Here is an 18237-nt window from a genome sequence, read left to right as displayed (position 1 = left end):
CCCTGTAAAAAAATTATTGATCTTCTTCCTGAGGGTTGTTATAAAGATGAAATTTAATGTATGTGCCTACTTAGCACCTGATAGGTGTTAACTCTCCTCTTCTGTCCCTTCTAGGTCTTCACCCCGCCAATATCTATGATGACCGGCAGAAAAGGGGAGGCAAAGTTCACTCACCATTTATCCACACACAATGTGTAAGATGTTCACAGGCTTGAAAAGTGAGTGCATTTCCCTTTATTCACAACTCTAATCTTTACCCGAATGATCTCACCATCTGATATCAGCTCAAGCTGCTTCCAAATGCCACATCAGCTCCTCCCTCTCTCTCGCTTACAAGAATATCAAAACCATAATCTTTTTCTCTTTATCATTCATACGTCATTCTTGTGTCTCCAACTATTTGCCAACAAAGACATAATCTTCCTGACCTAAACCTGTTCTTCTAATTCTACTGCTTCAAATAATACCATATCTGCCAATTCAATCCATAGCACACGTATTAGACAATCTCCCTATTTCTTACTATTTTAATAAGATATGTTTTCCTCCAGATTAGTAAGACCCACCAGGAGGTACTCAATAAAAGGATAAAAAAATATGGTGCTTTGTAAACTGTGACGTTGAGAAGCCATAAGACTGACCAACCTGGCATATATCAAATGGCATTTGCCTACTATTAATTAAAGGGAATTTTGATGAGTTATGACATGTGGGGTTTTTTAAAAAGATTTTATTTATTTATTTATTTGAGAGAGAGGGAGAACAAGTGCAAATTGGTGCAGAGGGGGTAGCAGACTCCCCGCTGAGCAAGAGCCCGATGTGGGGCTCGATCCCAACCCTGGGATCATGACCTGAGCCGAAGGCAGACACTTAACCGACTGAGCCACCCAGGAATCCCCAAGTTATGACACATGTTTATAAATGACAGAGCACTGAGCTCCAGAGAGATACTTTAGGGGAGGGGGGTGTCCAGAGGGAAGTCCCAAGTTTCCAACACGAGACTCCACCTCCCCACCTCCACCCCAAAGGTTTTCGGTCCCTTCACATCATATAAGCTCCTCTACCACAAGAGGGCATGTTTGCATCTCTTTCAAGTGTTCTAGAAATCTGTTCCGGCTTCTCTTCACCTACATCTACATGGAGTTGCTTAGCTAAGCCAGCACATTAACCTTCTTAGATGCAACAAAATAACCTTCTTAGATGCAACAAACTAACCCATGGAGTAGGAAGAGTAACCCACCTTCTTAGATGCAACAAACTAATCAGGCACTTGTTATCTCTGCCTCAGGCCTGAAACATGGCTTTCCTCCTGGCATCTCTGGGCTCTTCGGAAATGTAGAATTCTGTTTTTAAGGATCTCAAGGATATTCAGTTAATGATTTCCTCTGTGATGCCATGATAGATAGAATACTGTGCTGTCCAGTTAGATCATCTTATAATACAGGCCGGGCACTTCTATGAGGTCATTGTTCAGGGGACCAAGTAAAGAACTCGGGCAAGAGTAAATATTGAACCTACCATTCTATTTGAGAAGCTAATTTGCAAATTGTGTGTTTATTATGAAAGGTGAAAATGGGATCTGTTTCAACTCCTTCTCCCCACTGAGATAGCTATGGCATTGAAGGGAGTCAGTCTGTGTTCTGGAAACAGTCAGTGAGAATGCTGTTGGAAATCAGTGCAGCAAAATTACTGAGATGATACAGGGCATGGTAAGAGTACTTGCTTAGGAGCCACTCAATAGCTATAAGACCCTGAACATGCTTCTGTAACTCAAAGTTTCCCTCATTTTATAATGTGAAACATGGGATGGAAGAGCTCTAAAAGCACTCTTATCTCTAAAAATCTCTTATTTTATGATACGTGCCAGATAATTGAGTGGTTACAGTATGCAGAAAAATTAAGAAAAGCTGTAAATGAATAATATCACTTTAATGACTTTCTGATTTTTTCTTGGCCATTTATATTCACTTACTGCTTTAGAATTGTTTTTAGACAGGCCTAGAATTATAAGGGACAATGAGTATCACAGACTACTCTGGCTTCTGTCTTCCTCTGTCCACCTAAAAATAGTATTTCACCAAACTGAACATGAGAGCTATAAAGGGCAGTAATAAAATCCTGATAAGCTCATTTATTGTCCAAACCCTCTCTCCTGGCTTCCTCCTGTATTCACCTGTGAGAGCCTCTGGTTTGCCCCCTTGAGCCACCTTCCTCTTTGTTTTCGTCAGCTGATTAATATCTTTCAAATCCCTAATGGACTTTTTCCCCCAAATTTTTATTTCAGTTAGTTGACAAATTTATAAGTGCTTAAACTTCATTAAATATATGTTTGCAAATAAAAAAACCCTTTTGTTCATACTTTCAGTTCTTCTTTTCTCTAGTTTGACTCAAACATCAGAAAATGCCAATGATAGTATTAGTTCTTGTTCTTATTAACCAGACTGGAAGTTTATTACTTTGCTAATCAGAAGAAGACAATAGATATAAAAGCAGTTTCAGGGGAGCATAGTAAAACATTATTTGAAATTTAAAGAGAGGGTGGGGAGGGGGAGAGAGAGAGAGATGGATGGGGAATAATAGAAAGGAGAAATAAAAGATAAGTAAAATCTAACTCAGAGGTCATAGTCTTCGTAAATCCTAGACCTTCCCAGGCAAAATTAACAATCACTAACTCGGGGTTCCCAGGGTCTTTTTCTTTTTTCTATTTTGCTAATGTAGCACATAGCATGTGCTATACTAGTTGACTATCTTCTACTGTCATGAGCACTTTGAGGTCAAGAATCATGTCACCTTTATCTTTGTAAAACCAGTGCATGTTTATATTCAATAAATAAATGTTGAATTGAAATGACAAGTGAACTGACAGGGATGACTGGAGATTCTAAATGCCACAAAATCGGGGCTGCCACCATGCCTTATGCTTATTCTCTAGCTTGCCTCGCTTACTCAGAGACTGGGAACCTTCCCTAAAGTTTGCGTTTTCTGTAACTGCTCACATAAATTAATTTCTATGGCTCTTATCTCAAGGCTCTACAAATCCTCCCCTTACTCAGTCTTGTCAGTCAATAAGATTCATTAAGTCTCTGTTGGTTGGTTATCATATTAAGGGCTTCAAAGAAGATGTAATAGACATGATCCCCTCTTTAGGAAGCTCACAATTTAGAGGGCTTGAGGGTAGAATTAAAAACATCTGTGAAATATACCTATCAATACTATTACTTTTTCTCTCCTTTTTTTATTCCCCATGCTACATAAAATCTTATTCTCATTTACTACTCTCCAAAAATTCCTCGAATTATCAATTCCCCAATCTCTACCTTGCTCCTTTCTTATCCTCTACACTTTCTAACATCTCCGATCTGGTGGCTATTTTAAAAAGAATGTGTGGAACCGAGTAGTTGCCACAGACTTGAATCAGAGTCTGAAATGATTTTTCAATGGGCAAAAATGCGTCTCTGCCATAACAACACTCCCCACCCAGGGCAGCTCAAGGAGTAATACTATTCTCCTACTAGAGTTGAGTAATGCTCACACGGGTACCACAATCGAGTGTCCTCATTTTAGTATTATTTAGAAGTTAGAATCTAGTACTGTTTAGTATTTAATATTTAGCTTTATTTATTGAATAGTACTGGCTATTCAGTAATACGAAATAGTTTTGTTCAGGAAACAAAGAGGTTAATACAAAATGTTAAAGCTCTAATTCCCTAAGAATCCTACAAGATTTTTCAAAAAGCACATTTGCAAGCCCTTCCTTTGTTCTGCTCCAAAGCCAGAGATAAAGATATTTGTTTCAACCCTTTGATCTCTGAGTTCACCTTCATTCAGTAGTCTGTATTCCCATTTAATCATGTTATCATATTCTTAAGCCAATCCTTTTTTTTCCTCTCTCTCTTATTTTCTCCTTCCTTCCTTCCTTCCTTCCTTCCTTCCTCCCTCCCTCCCTCCCTCCCCCCCCTCCTTTCCTTCCTTCCTTCCTTCCTTCCTTCCTTCCTTCCTTCCTTCCTTCCTTCCTTCTTTCCTTCCTTTCTTTCCTATTTTTTTTAGCAGGGGGCACGGACATATCTCTTAAGACCTTCAACCAGCCCCAGAAGAAGATGCCATGGGGTTTCAGAGAGTAACCAAAAATCCGTCCTCCTACCAACACAGCTGTGTGGAGACACTTACATTGAAGTCGTACAACACACCAAAGTTTGCTGCAGATGCCTCGTCAGCTCTGGGAACTGTTTTCCTAGGTAAACTGCCATATGGCAAACCCCAGAGGTACTATACAGAGAAGCAAAGAAAGCAGTTAATAATTGGAAACAAAGTCTGAGCCACACATGCGATCACAAATGGTTTTGTTTAAAAGCACTTCATACACATTTTCATGGCGACTCTGTGGGTCTCCACGTGGGGTCCCATTTTCTGGGAATCGACTACTAAATCCAGAGGGAAGAACAAAGGGAGTGCTAAGAACCCTGCATGCTAAGTTCAGTGGACCACCAGCAGCTGGGCAACCACATTGCCCAGAGGCTTGCTGAGAAGCCCCCCTACCCACCACCACCTCCAAACTGGTCCCTTTTAGGGGAGGTCTGGAGAGGAGAAAAGAGGCCTTTGGGGGAACTACAGTGTTCAAAAAAAAAAAAAAAACCTCATACTACCCACATCTTCATATGGGGCTACCTCTAAGGGGTGGGGGTGGCGGGAGATTCTCTCCTTCATGTTAAGGAAGAGAAGACTCAAGTGAATCGCTCATACAATTTGTGGTTGTCAAATAGGAGGAAAGATTGCACCCTGATTATATTTGCTTTACCACTAATTCAGGTTTACTGCCCTGATCTGATGTGACCAGATTCAAAAAGGAGTTATTAGGGGCAGAGCCAGCCAGCGAGGGAGCGGGAATAGGGCTCTAGCAGGTGTCTTGGTGAGAATTGGAAAAAGCAGCCCTCTACACCAGGGCAAGCACACGGCTTGCCAATCAGATGCTGCTTCTTATGTAACATGAAAACTTTCCTTCCCTGGGGCTGGGGGTGGAGGATGACTGTGGCTGGAAGCCTGGGTGCAGAGCTTGACTGGGCAGGGGCTGGAAGTGAGCCCCTACTCCTACGCTCTACACACTGGCACGGATTTCATGGAAACTTCTTGACTTCTAGGACTGAACGAAGCAGAAGGTGGGTCCTATCCATGCTCTCTCACCCCAAAGTTGGGGGCCACAAAGAACAAAGAAGATTAAGGTCTCAGGCTTGCCCAGGGACACAGGGACTTCGAAACTGAAGGAACGCTGACTGAGGCTGGTGGGAGGAGGCAGGGGCAAAATGGAGCCTTGCTGTGGGGAGGGGACCAGCCCTGGCCTCTGGTGGTTCTGTAAAGCTGGCACCTCCTCCTTTGTTCTTTTGCTGGAGCTGGTAACCATTGCCCAGAAAGCAGGATGCCCCTCGGCATCTAACACGAACCTGTAAGAAAGCATCCAAAGACAATACGCTTCTTCGTTCTAGGAACACATCCCATCAGACACAGATTGGCTCCCTCCACTCTCTATCAGGCGTTCTGTAATTTCATACAGGTGGAGCAAACCAGCCACAACCTTTCATTTCCGTGGCAGCTGGGGGGGGGGGGGGGGCGATAGACGAGCAAGTGCAGCTGATAAAACTCCACAAAGACCCTGAGTCTGACACTAAGGGGCATCCTAATAGTCAATGAAGGAGCTTCAGGGTTCCTTAGAGAGAGGAGCAGAAAGAAAGCTGGGGTTAATTTCAAATCGATGACATGCATTCTGCCGCATCGCCTGAAAGTCCTCACTTGAGAGATGATGCTAATGGACTTCCGATCTGGGTCCACTGTCTCCCAGGAGCCAGAGAGCCATAGACCCTCCCGAATTATCTCAGGGATTGTAAAACTAATGGATTAGGTCGCAAAATCTTGGGCCGGAGGTTACAGTCATGGCCCTAGACCCAGAACAGCATAAAAAACCTTACTCTGAGCTTTTGGTTAAGCCCAATAAGCAACTGTTTCCACAGTTCTAAACGGGGAAAGAAAACTCTTCTATTGTCCGCCTCATAAATTTGTTGTGAGGCTCAGTAAGTAAAAGAAATGAAAGTGTTTTTGCACTGTTAAAAGCTAAAGCTTGTCGTGAATGTAAGGAATTATTAGGATTATTATGCCTGTGGGGAGGCTTGATACAGAAACTGGCCCTGATTCAAAACCATGGGGATAACAAGTCCCTCAAAACACTTAGGTTTGGTTGTGGGGGGGCAATGCTGTTCTGAACAATGGTACCCGGAAAGATCCTTTGTAGTGTAAGTAAAGCCTAACCTGACTTTTGTATAAGTAAGCATCCCATGGTCAGAGTCCTTTAACGTCTTAGGGATAAAGGCTCCAACCTCAGTCTTGCTTCTTGGCCTTAGCTGATGGGACTCTTCCCCCGCCTCCCCTCATCAGCTCAGGGCTTTGCCTTCTTCAATCCAGAAGCACTATCTGTTTTCCTCTCCTCTCTGACCTTGAGCCTAAAAGACCCCACCCCACTGTGTATGCGTACATGTGCATGGGGGGCAGGGGGATGGTCTGGGTTATCTTACTTTACATCCAGAAAAAATTTCCTCACTGTGTTTCTTCAGATAGAAAAGCTAGATGTCCTGACTTGCTTGCACTAAGAAGCATTTCTTTCAAAGCAAACGTGGAAGAATAAATAAATATAATTCACAAGGTGTCAAAGCCTTCCTTTTGAACAATTAATGTTTGAGCACAGGGACCACCTTGGGAATCTGATAGAAGCCGTGAACCCTTCCACATAAAAATGTACATTTAAACATACACATGACATTTTATATATGATTTCAGGAGGCTCGTGTACCCTTCGGAGCAAGGATTAGGATCTTTGGCCCATGGGCACCATTTTGAAGATTAACCTTGTTGCAGGTACTGTGACACCAAGGGTGGATATCGCCAGTTAATCGTGCTATTCTTTAGAAAATAAATTTTCTAGGACAGTGATCACATGAGAAACTTGTTTCAGCTGTTTTGTAAACTGGAAGTCAGATTCTTACCTCTGGCAACATGATGAGGCTGAATGTCAGGATGAAGAGAACCATGTTTACTCCATACATCCATCTCAAGAAGAGGAAGTATGAGGCCACGGATGAGCCAAACTGACCTATCAAGAAGAAAATGAAAAGGTTGTAAGGCAAATCAGAACCAAACGAAACAAAAGCCGTGTCTTGGTGCTTTCAAAAACAAATCTGCTCATCGCAACACGTTGGTCCTTTCCACACTGACAGTCTCCAGCATTCTGTTTCTATCCAGGAAGAGGAAATGTTATTGGTAATGGAAGTGCTCTCCACTACGCAGATCCAGTTGTGTAGAGTGACTGTGACCTACGCCTTCAGAGCGCGTCCAAGGGAGAGCGGCCTGGGCCTTAGCAGCTAGGGTTGCTAGTAGAAGAGCCCATTTTATTCCCGGAGTTGATAAGTTAATCATGTGAAGTGAGTGAATACGGTAAAGTGGTTAGCGCAGTACCTGGCCGGTAGTTAGCTACCATTATCATTATAATCACTGCTCTTCTGCCTCCTTCCTCTCAGGCAACAATGCCCTCCTCAGAAGCCTTTCCCATGACCTTTAGGGACAGCTAGCCTGCAGACCATCCTGTTAGGTTCTCTGTCTGCATCGCTGGCATTTTCTTGGTACTGCCTAGAAGCTGAAGTTCATCCGCTCACTCTTCATGTATTTATAAAGTATCTTCTGTCAGCAATTACCTTAGATGTGAAACACAATGTCACAGACAGCGTTGTTGTCTTAATACAACTTACATTTTAGTGAGGTATGGAAACAACAGAGAGGCAGGAATTTTAAAAATAAATAAATAAATAAAATATATGTATTTATCATATATGCTATATTCTATTATATATCATATATGTATGTACAGTATGTGTCATATTCTATATCGTATATATTATATGTATAGTCATATACATTGTATAATATCTGTATATTGTGTATATCATATATGCATGTAGCATATATATGATAGGTATGTATTATCTATGATATGTAAAATGACATATGATTACATTATTATATCAATTATATGTATGTAATCATTATAGCCAGATAGGTCCTAGAGAGGGGAAGGTAAAATACTGAGAGGATGGCTTTCGATAAGCTTGTTGAGGAAAGTACATCAGAGAGGGTAACGTTCAAGCAGATGGCTGAAGTTGAAGAGGCAGCAAACGCCCAGGCTGGGGAAGAGCAGCTCAAGCGGAGGAAAGAGCGAGAACATATATCTGGAGGCAGGCGAGAGCTCAGGACAATTAAGGAACAAAACGAAGGACTGTGTGGTCAGAGCCCAATGAACAAAGGAAAGCAGTGACAGATGACAATGAAGAGACAAGCCAAACCACACTGTGTAGGGCCTCCCAAGGACAGGTAAAAAGTGAGATTTTATTTTAAATGTGTTGAGAAAGTTGCCAACAGATGTTAAGCAGAAGGATTGGGGGGTGGGAGGTAGACTGTGACCTTCAAAATGTGTTCAGCTTTGGGAAATGATTTGGGGGGGCAGGCAAGAAGGTGCCAGCAACATGCACGTGCCCCAGTGGAAAGTGATCTGTCCAAATCGTATTTACTGGGGAAAAAAATTTAAAAAAACAAAAACAAAAACATCATCATAAATCAGAGAATGGAAGAGGAAGAAAGAACAGGAATTTGGAGTCTCCGGTTGAGATTTCAGTGATTTACAAAAGCCAAACTGTCTTTGATTATCACTCAAAGTTCAACATCAGGTTGCTAGTTTTCTTCCCAATTCCCAATTTCCCTTTGCAGTTGACCAAGAAGAAATGATAAACATCTGCAGCCACCCACCTCATCAGGCCCCTTTTCCTGACTCATGCAGCAAAACACCTGCCCGGACCAATGGCTTTCTTGGCCCTCTGGCTCTGCAGCATTAGCGGTAGGGAAGCATGATTGCAGAAGGAAGAAGGCTCAGGTGAGCAAATTCCAGTCTCTTAGTAGGAAGATGAGGCTGAGACCACACGAGAGCCATGCTTCTGTTTCTGAAACCTAGTCTAGTCTTCAGGAGCCACCTTGCCTTTTCCCGTAACACCGTGACAATTTTTATAGAAACTTAAAAAAAAAAAAAAAGTCAGCATCTAAATGGACATTTTGAAAAAAATCAATTATTTTCAAGTCTGGGTATTTGGATTCATTTCACTTTGCAGAGAAAGGCAGAGTTCTACTGGATTTCTACAAGCGTGTGGTTTTGATAAACATGCCCACAGGTGCTGTAACCAGATGCACGCACGGGTCCATCTGCAGAAAGGCTCCGCAGATCTGCCCCTCCCAGGACATCTGATCATGCACCTGGCTCCCAGAGATTTCAGATCATTTCATGGTTCTTATCTATGTTCTCTGGTAACAACTGCCCAAGGACCGCCTTAGCCAGGTTCACTTGTCATGTTTTATTGAAGGCAGTCGACTTCCTGCTTGCTAGTCATTACAGTTACCCATTAAATGGAGAAGGAACTTTGTCTCTGGGTATCTGAACAAGCTTTTTCCCTGACACACACACAGGAGATCCTCTGGTTTAGAGTCCCAAGCACAGGATGCTGACTCATCCTTTCCTCCTTCCCTGTCCCTCCTACCAACCTTCCCTCCCTTTCTCAATCCCTCCCTTCCTTCCCTCCTTCCTTTCCTACATTCCTTCTTACGGTTGTGCTCTTCTCATTAGCACCCAGGGCCTGCCCTCTTTCAGCCCCCATACACAACCCCTAGCAAATGAATTTCTTAAATTGAGTACAGAGTGTAAATATACCTAAAGGCAAAAAAGAGGAGCAAATTATAATGTTTCAGAAAGTATCCCCTCCCCCATATATAATCCATATTCATTATGGATGAAATACACTTTAGACTCCAAAGCTTTCAGGCTCCATTTTTTCACAACTATTTTATTGTTAGTAGGGAAGTAACCATTAAGCATCCCCCCTCCTTCCTTCCTTCCTTCCTTCCTTCCTTCCTTCCTTCCTTCCTTCCTTCCTTTCTTTCTTTCTCTCTTTTTTTTTTTTACAGAATCCTAAGTCTAAAGGAAATGAATTTCAGGAAAACAGATTTCATTAAAAGTAGTGGTTGTACAAAAGACCCAGACACAGGTCAAAGAGACCAAGAAATCCAGAAGACATTGTTCCTTCTACAGAACTCCTACCAATGGCAGAGGGCAGAGAACAGTAACAAAAGAAAGATTGTAAAGGAAAGAACACGAATCAACTGGTTGGCATCCAAGCTCCATAAGACCTTCCCCTGTCTCAACACAAAAATAAAGGAGAAATCTTCCCCCTGCACATCCATTTATCCCAGTAGTTCTATCTGATCAGAGGTAGATGGCTAAATCTGGCATTGACTAAGAAGACAAACCCTCCTATATGTAGCTAAGAGATCATAATTAAAAAGAATAGTCATTCCATGTGCTTAGTCTCTTAGATAAAATTGTTTACTCTTGTAAAAAACAGAAATGGGTAGTAGTAGTAGTAATAACAATAACAACAACAACAATAATAATAGCTGACATATCTTGCTGGTCAATTATGCATACTGTAAACTTCGCCAGCATCAACTCATTTTATTTTGTCTAGAACCCAATAAGGTTAAGTGTTATTAGTCCCACTGTGTGGATGGGGAACCACAGCATTTGACCGAACCAAGACTTGATGAATAATAGCAATAGCTAACATTTAATGAATTTTGTTTCAGGCACCTATTTTGATCTTGTGTATTAATTCCTTTAGTCATCATGGAATTCCTGCAAGAAGAGAACTCCTATATTCTCACTTTACAGAGACTTAAGCCCATGGGTTACACAGCTAGTAAATGATGGAACCAGGGTTACAGAGGGAGTTATGTAGTAACAGGTAGTAAATGATGGAGCCAGAGTTCTAAACTAGGCAGCCTTGATCTGTAGATGTTTGACTCTAAATCCAGATCTCTCTTAACCACACTGCTATATTTCTACTCAAGTAGAATCATAATTACACTATTTTAAAAAAACTTATAATATATGGAATAAATAAGCCGTGAATGTTTATGTTTGAAAAAATATAGGCAATATGCACAAATCAGCTAAGGCCATTCACATTCACAAACTGGGCTGGTGCCCAGAAGTGACCAAAGCTTTTTTTCTTTAATCTGACTAATAAATTCTGTTTCCATAATGAATTATTAATATAGTAAAACAGAGTCCTTGGTACGTATTCAAGTGAGGCCTTTTAAGCTTATGCAATATTCTTGTTGCTGAATTTTCTTGCATTTATTTTGAATTAAGGTTAAAGTTTCACCTCTCCCTCTGGTTATTTATTATTAAGGCAAAGTAATTTGTAGTCTGTCATCATGTATAATTTCCTCTTGAACAGATGGGTAATAAGACAGGCAGACAAATATGAGCATTTCTAAATGGGAAAAGACCAATTAAATCACCTGCTGTATGAGCACAGTATAAATACCATCTTGTTAGGCTAGGACATGAAGCATAGTTTCTTTCGAACTGGTCTAGGGGAATTAAATGTGGCAAATTTGATTTGCATTTTCTGCAGCTCTTAGGCCAGTAGAGAAACATGAGGTTTAAACTCTGTTTTTAGGGTAGTTTATCTGCACATCTTTCCAGTCTGAAAAATAGCTCACTCACACCTTATTTTGACACCTTACTTGATTATTAGGAAGAAATAGATTTCAATTCTGAGAAAGACTTGTAATCTCCAGCTTGAAGGACACACCATGATTTAATCCATGGTTTTGATAATAATTCTGGAGTCACAATGGATATAGATTATATTTCCAGGGAGTACAAATACACAGCTTTTTCAGCAAAACGCATAATGTAATGCAGTTAATAAGGTGCATCCTGGTGGGTAATCCTGGGATTTTTAGCATGGCCTCTTCACAAGGCTGGCATGACAGTAAAATTTCACAGCATCCCCACGTGATGTAGAATTTCACAGCATCCCTTTGTGGCAGGAATGATCAAATCTATTTTTGATGTGAAAAAAAAAAATTGGGGAGCCCTCAAGTGGGTACCTGGTCTGCACTAGCAAAGGGATCCAGGCCCTACTGGAATCAGGATGGAAACAGCATGAGTTTTAAACTTGATTTAAGTTCCCCTCTCGATTCTGCCAATTATTCGACAGAGTGTTATGGAAACTCAGAGAAGGCTGGTAATTTGGGATTCCTTTAAAACCACACTTACAAAAATACTTGTTCAGTATTATCTAGAGATGGAGCAGAGAATGAGGGCAAATGGATTAGAAAGACTTTGGAATGGAGCTTAGCTGCTCCTGTTTTAAACATGCCTCTGACCACAATCTGAAATTTCTTCATGATTTAAATGCTTATATTTTATGACCTGTCTTCCCCACCCACATGCATATTAATACAATTGGATGTAAGATTAAGCCTTGCCTGTCTTTGTCAGCACTGCATGCCCAGGGCCTGGAAACAGGCCTAATAACAGCAGGCACTCAGTGAGTATTTGCTCAATTAATCAGTCCAGTCAAGTTTATTTTGAAGACTAAATGAAGTATTACATGTTAGATTATTCTGACTTTCAAAAGGAATACAATAATATTTCCGAAACTTCTGTAAGATTAAGTGGTCATTTCTGTAAGAGAAAAGCATTGGTATTATTTTACCATATGAAATATGTATTTTATAAATAGGGTACATGTTTAATCTGCTTTTTTCTAAGAAGAACTGGCAGAGAAGGTAAATAATGCAGGCCTCTCTTGCTGTAAGTCTGTTTTTCATTTAACTGTTTCAATTATTTATCACTCAAAAGTATAAAGAACTTCATCTGCTTACATATAAACTTATAAATCATAGAATGTTGAGTTGGAAATTGCCTTGTATAGGAACCAGTTAAACCTCAAATTTGAGGGTGCTCCAAATGTGGAAACAGAGGGCCTAGATATAAAAGGATTAGCCATACTATAGAGCTGGTCAGGGACAAAAGGACCACAACCTTTAGAAAACTGATTCCATGTTCCATTTCTTTTCCAATTTCCATTCCTGTGTGAAATTTCTGGCAAGAAAAATAATTCCATGTGTTTCTATCCTACTTAAGATGGGGTATTGCAACACAAGTGGATATGACATTATTATTGAGACAAGCTAGAACCTGCTGGAACCTAGTGAACCTTCCAAATAAATGATTTGCAAATGTACATATTTTAACTCTCATTATTAACAAATGTCTTGGGCTACATCTCATGACTGATCAAGATTCAACCCTATCATCTCACAGATGAATAGACTGAAGCCCAGGGGGATTAAATGACCGCCTCAGAGTTGAACAGCAAATCTGCACCAAAGCAAGAACCAAATCCAGAGTTCTTTCCACATAAATTGTATCAAGACCTTAATGTTCCAAATGGCCTCTCAAGGTACCACATTTGAGCTGCACACTTGAAACTTAAGGATTCCATGGTGTCTGTTCTTTTCTGATGGGTCTAAATTCCTTTTCCCATTTCCTAGAATGGTAGACGTTTGAAGAACGTCTACTGTTTAATTTTATTCAACACATATTTATTAAGATCAAGCAAATTCTAGGTCTGGTGATCCAGGAGTAAACAAAACCAAACCTCTGCTTTCGTGTCTACCGGAAGAAACAAATACAAAATAAAATAAAATGGAATTATATTTAAAAACTAAATTAAAAATACAGTATTTTAGATAGCAAATGTTAAGGAGGAAAAGAAAGCAATGATAGAGTGGTACAGGAATCTGTGGGAGGAAGTGCAATTAATTAGCTGATGTATTTTTAATTCATTGCCACTTGATAATGAGAGACAGAGGACTGAGGATAGGCACTCCTAAAACATGCCCAATCATGTCCGTGAAATATCCATCAACTGTGTTATCTCCCTATGGAGCCTCCATTTTAATTATGCAAAGTCACATTTAACCAGCAGGAAAACCTGCCTCTCGATCTGAAAAGTCAGGGAGGAAAACCAGGTCCTTGTCAAAACTCTTAGAAACAAAATATGGCAAGATTGTGCTCAGAATTGTTTGAAATATTATCCCTTTTTCTTTATATTCTTTATTATTATATTCTACATATATATTAAAAATTATTTATTACACTCACGATATTTTAAAAATTTTACTTGCCTTATTCTAAGCCGAGAGCACTGTTCTAAATAGGCTTTTGATGGAGTATATTCTCCTGACTTCTCTGTACCCTAGGAATACTGTATCAAAGGCACAATATGATATTCACATAGCAAGTTCCTGGATGATGATTACTTATTCTACTTCAGATCTGAAAACGAGGCTTTAAGATTTCTTCATTCTTTTTAGACATTGTTCATTTTGATTATTGTCTAACTCTCACAAGAATATATATTTTCAATGTCATATTCATTGCCAGCATAAAATCGCTGCCTTCCCAGGGATATATACGACTCAGTGTCATTGGGCATAATATTGACTTCCCTGTATAGGAGAGAAAAGGTCAGCATGAGAATATTTTGGTCTAAGGTAGGAAGGGAGAGTGGGGTCTCCAGTGCTGTGATTGGTAAGTGCTTGCAAATTTTCACAGTAAGCAAAGAGAATGAAAAAATGGTTATTTTTGTTTGTTCGTTTTCTTGTTTTTAATCTTTCCAGTACTATAGAAACTGAGAAAGGCATCTGATAAGATCCTTCCCATCTACTGAGATCTCATGAGCACTTACTTTCAATTGCCTTGATTTTATTTTCCCATGGGACGCAAGCGGCTTTGAAGTTTTCAAAATCACGAAGAAATTTTGCCCATTTCTGAAAAGAAAGCCAGATACAACAGTAAAACCCAGCCTCTTGTTTGCCAAGATGTTTATCCTCCAACCCCAACCAAAACATCACAAGACAATGAGCTTGGAAAGATTTTTCTGGTGCCACATAAGGCTTTCTGTAAAAAGGAAGAACAGTAGGTTTTACTAGCCTCCCTGGTCCCCACCCACCCCCACACCAATTCAATTAAAAAAACTCTTATGGATCCCCTGTTTTATAGCAAATATGTTGAGAAAGATCTGTTTATTCTGCCAGACAATAAGGGAGCAGAGACTGAGTTAGCCCCTAATATTAGGCAATCAGCAAATTGTGGGTGTTTAATTAAATACTCATTGCATGAAGAAATTGATGAAATATAAATAAAACATAGCTCCTGCCTTGAAGGGTTTCTGGGTCTACTAGAGTAAACAGAACACAACAAGTAACTTCAATACAGGATAGCAAGTGTTCTGATGTTGGACACTTTTTGTTCTGGTACAAGTAGAGCAGCTAATTTAATGAAAAGGCATGGTATCATAGAAAAGGGAAGAAGAAAAAGAATCACACATTAGTTTTTACAAAAGACCTTCCTTCCATTTTATTCCACAATGTTGGGCCATCCATGGTCAAGAGGACCACAAGGGCTATATGGAAGAATGGGAATGGGGCAGATAACTTTGTGTTAAGTGCACATTAGGCTGGGATCATGTGTGAGATGGACAGGCATGTAGGGCCCAAATAACAGTATGAGACAAGTCTGAAGTTCAAAAGATTACCCAAATTAGAAACAACCCAAATGTCCATCTACAAGAGAATGGATGAATATTCCTCCTACGATGGAATACAACACATTGATAAAAATGAACTACAGCTGCCCCAACATGAATGTATCTCATGACTATAATATTGCATCAAAGAAGCCAGAAACAAAAGTATAAATACTATATGATTCTATTCATTTAAATTATAAAAACAGACAAAATTAATCCCTGATATATATCATAAATCTATCTCTATTTCACATTTAAGATTTGTGAATTTTATTCACAAAATGCCATCTGTATGGAAATGCATTTAGCTGACAAGTGGTATAACAATTGTAAAGAGGGGATAATAATGCCTACATACCTACTTTGCTTTGAGAATTAAATATGATAACTTTATAGAAGGATTCAGTTCAGTGCTTGAGATATAGTAAATACTAAATAAATGTTAGTTTCTTTTCTGTCTTTTCCAAGGATCTATGTGTATATTGGTATATTATTTGTTTTTTTCTCATGTTCTTATTCAATTTATAGTTGATGTTTCTGATTAGAGAAGAGCTATTTGGCCCTAAAACTTGTACACATTTTGAGAAAGAAACTTTAACCCAGAAGCCCCCTTCAATACCAGGGAATGAAAATGAAAGGGGCACAGTCTTTGCCATTTAGGAGTGAGAAAATCACACAAGTAAGTCTTTTGCCATAAATCAATGTTTTTCAACTTATTTTTCATTTTAACTACTTTAAATAGTTTTGGGGGGCTTTTTTGTTTCTTTGTTTTCTGAATCAGGCCCTGTCCCAAATTTTAATACTGTAGATATACTGTGTATGTACTACATGTGTATACATGCTTCGTACATAGAAAATGTAAGATGTTTTCCCTCTCCCATAACAACCAATTTTCTCCTCCTTGGAATCAATATGGCTGCCATTGAGAATGCATGGCATCAACCACACTGATTTGTGAAAATGCTTACCTTGGCCATCATCATCTTAAATGCAAACCACCGCTTTCCTTTCCCTTTCCCAAGGGCTCCTTCATTTTCACTCACAAATTTCTTTGCTTCCCTGAGAAAATAAAACAAAATAAGGGGGGGAGGGAGTATAGATTGAGAATCATAGAATAGAGATAGTGGACATTTCATTTTATTAGGTTTGCAGCCTTATTTCTTCTAGATCCTTAGCACATGAGTTTAAGCTCGATTTCAAGCTCAGGACTTGTAATAGATGTTTAAGATTTATTATTATTATTTTTTAAGATTTTATTTATTTGACGCAGAAAGACACAGCGAGAGAGGGAACACAAGCAGGAGGAGAGGCAGGGGGAGAAGCAGGCTTCTTGTTGAGCCTGATGCGGGGCTCCATCCCAGGACCCTGGGATCATGACCTGAGCTGAAGGCAGACGCTTAATGACTGAGCCACCCAGGTGCCCCGATGTTAAAGCTTTTTAATTCTGGTCAGGAAGAATAAGATATTTTATTCTCACTTATTACTATTAATCAAAAAGCAAGGAATTTATGCTAAGTGTCAAAACAGAGAATGCTAGTTCTTTTCATTTCTACCATCTATAAAATTGAATCCAAAGCTGACTTCAGATTCTGGCAGTCAGGATGTTTATTTTAAAATATTCTCTTTTATTCTTTTTAAGGATTACTTAAAAAAGAATAAGTCAAAGAGTTTAGGACAAACTGACATAGAACACATTTTACTGACCTCGTATTTAATCTCATAAAACCAATTATGACAGGGAATCATATTATGTGCAGCAAATGGGGTTGAGGGAAGAAGGGAAAGGAAAGGAATACTTTTAGCTTCACATTTCAAAAGGGCCTCATATATAAACTTTAACATTATTCCCAAATAGTTACACATTTACAGTAGTCACATTAGTGTCTTTGTATGTGTGTAGAAAAGCATCAACTCACCAAAATGGTTAATGTTAAATATACTGCAGTTTCATAACTTTGGCCAATTTTGCTACTGTTGTGTGTTTGACATGCGAAATGAATTTTAAAAACAGAGGTGGCCCAGGCTTGTCTTGACCTTTTAGGGGCCCAGGCTTGTCTTGACCTTTTAGGGCCCTTTTAGGGGCCACATTGCCCAAAGAACCCAAATCTGGACAGCTGCAACATTGTCAGTTGGATGGTCCCTGGAATGTGTGATTTTATAGAATAAGACCCTTCAACATGTGACTATAAATAAGCTTATTAACATACAAAGTAAATTTTGAAAAAATGAAGTCAGTGAAGGATTTTTTTTTTTTTTTGGTAAGGTGTTCCTTAGTGACAGTGCTAAACTCATGATTTTATAATACTCAGTGATCAAAACTCAACATGCACCTGCTGACTTAGCCAGTAACTCCACAGTGATGTCTGCTTCCTCACCTGCACCTGTGCACTCACCCATATTCTGCCATAAAAACACAAGTGCAATGGAGTAGATTCTCTTCAGTCATCCAACAAACCGCCCAAATGAGGTCCTTGATGGCAGGGACAGTATCTTGTCCTTTTGTATCCCCCACAGCACTGACCACTACCTCGAGCAGAGGAGGTGCTTAATAAATTTAAACCTTCTGGAAGTGGAGCTGAGCAGCATAACTTGAGATACATACAGACAGGGGAGTATCCAACAATTGTATTTTCCACATTAATTAATGCTCCAAAGCAAAGTCCTTCCTAAACTTTGGGATTGCACCCTTCTACATGAGTCTTCTCAGAAG

The 18237-nt window shown here is 39.7% G+C and overlaps 1 protein-coding gene across 1 annotated transcript in view; it reads right to left on the bottom strand.

Moving 5' to 3' along the window:
* The window catches only part of TMC1 (transmembrane channel like 1), a 360874-nt gene that overhangs the window by 54406 nt on the left and 288231 nt on the right, over positions 1-18237 (bottom strand). The window contains exons 14-17 of the mRNA XM_044391257.3: positions 16496-16586; positions 14685-14766; positions 7026-7132; positions 4168-4266 (exon numbers count right to left, since the gene is read on the bottom strand). Coding sequence (XP_044247192.1) covers positions 4168-4266; positions 7026-7132; positions 14685-14766; positions 16496-16586 — 379 coding nt within the window. The remainder of the gene's footprint in view (positions 1-4167; positions 4267-7025; positions 7133-14684; positions 14767-16495; positions 16587-18237) is intronic.

Source organism: Ursus arctos, unplaced genomic scaffold, assembly GCF_023065955.2.
Source record: "Ursus arctos isolate Adak ecotype North America unplaced genomic scaffold, UrsArc2.0 scaffold_33, whole genome shotgun sequence".
NCBI lineage: Eukaryota > Metazoa > Chordata > Mammalia > Carnivora > Ursidae > Ursus > Ursus arctos.
The sequence above is the reverse complement of the archived record's forward strand: the minus strand, read 5'-3'. Positions and strand labels throughout refer to the sequence as shown.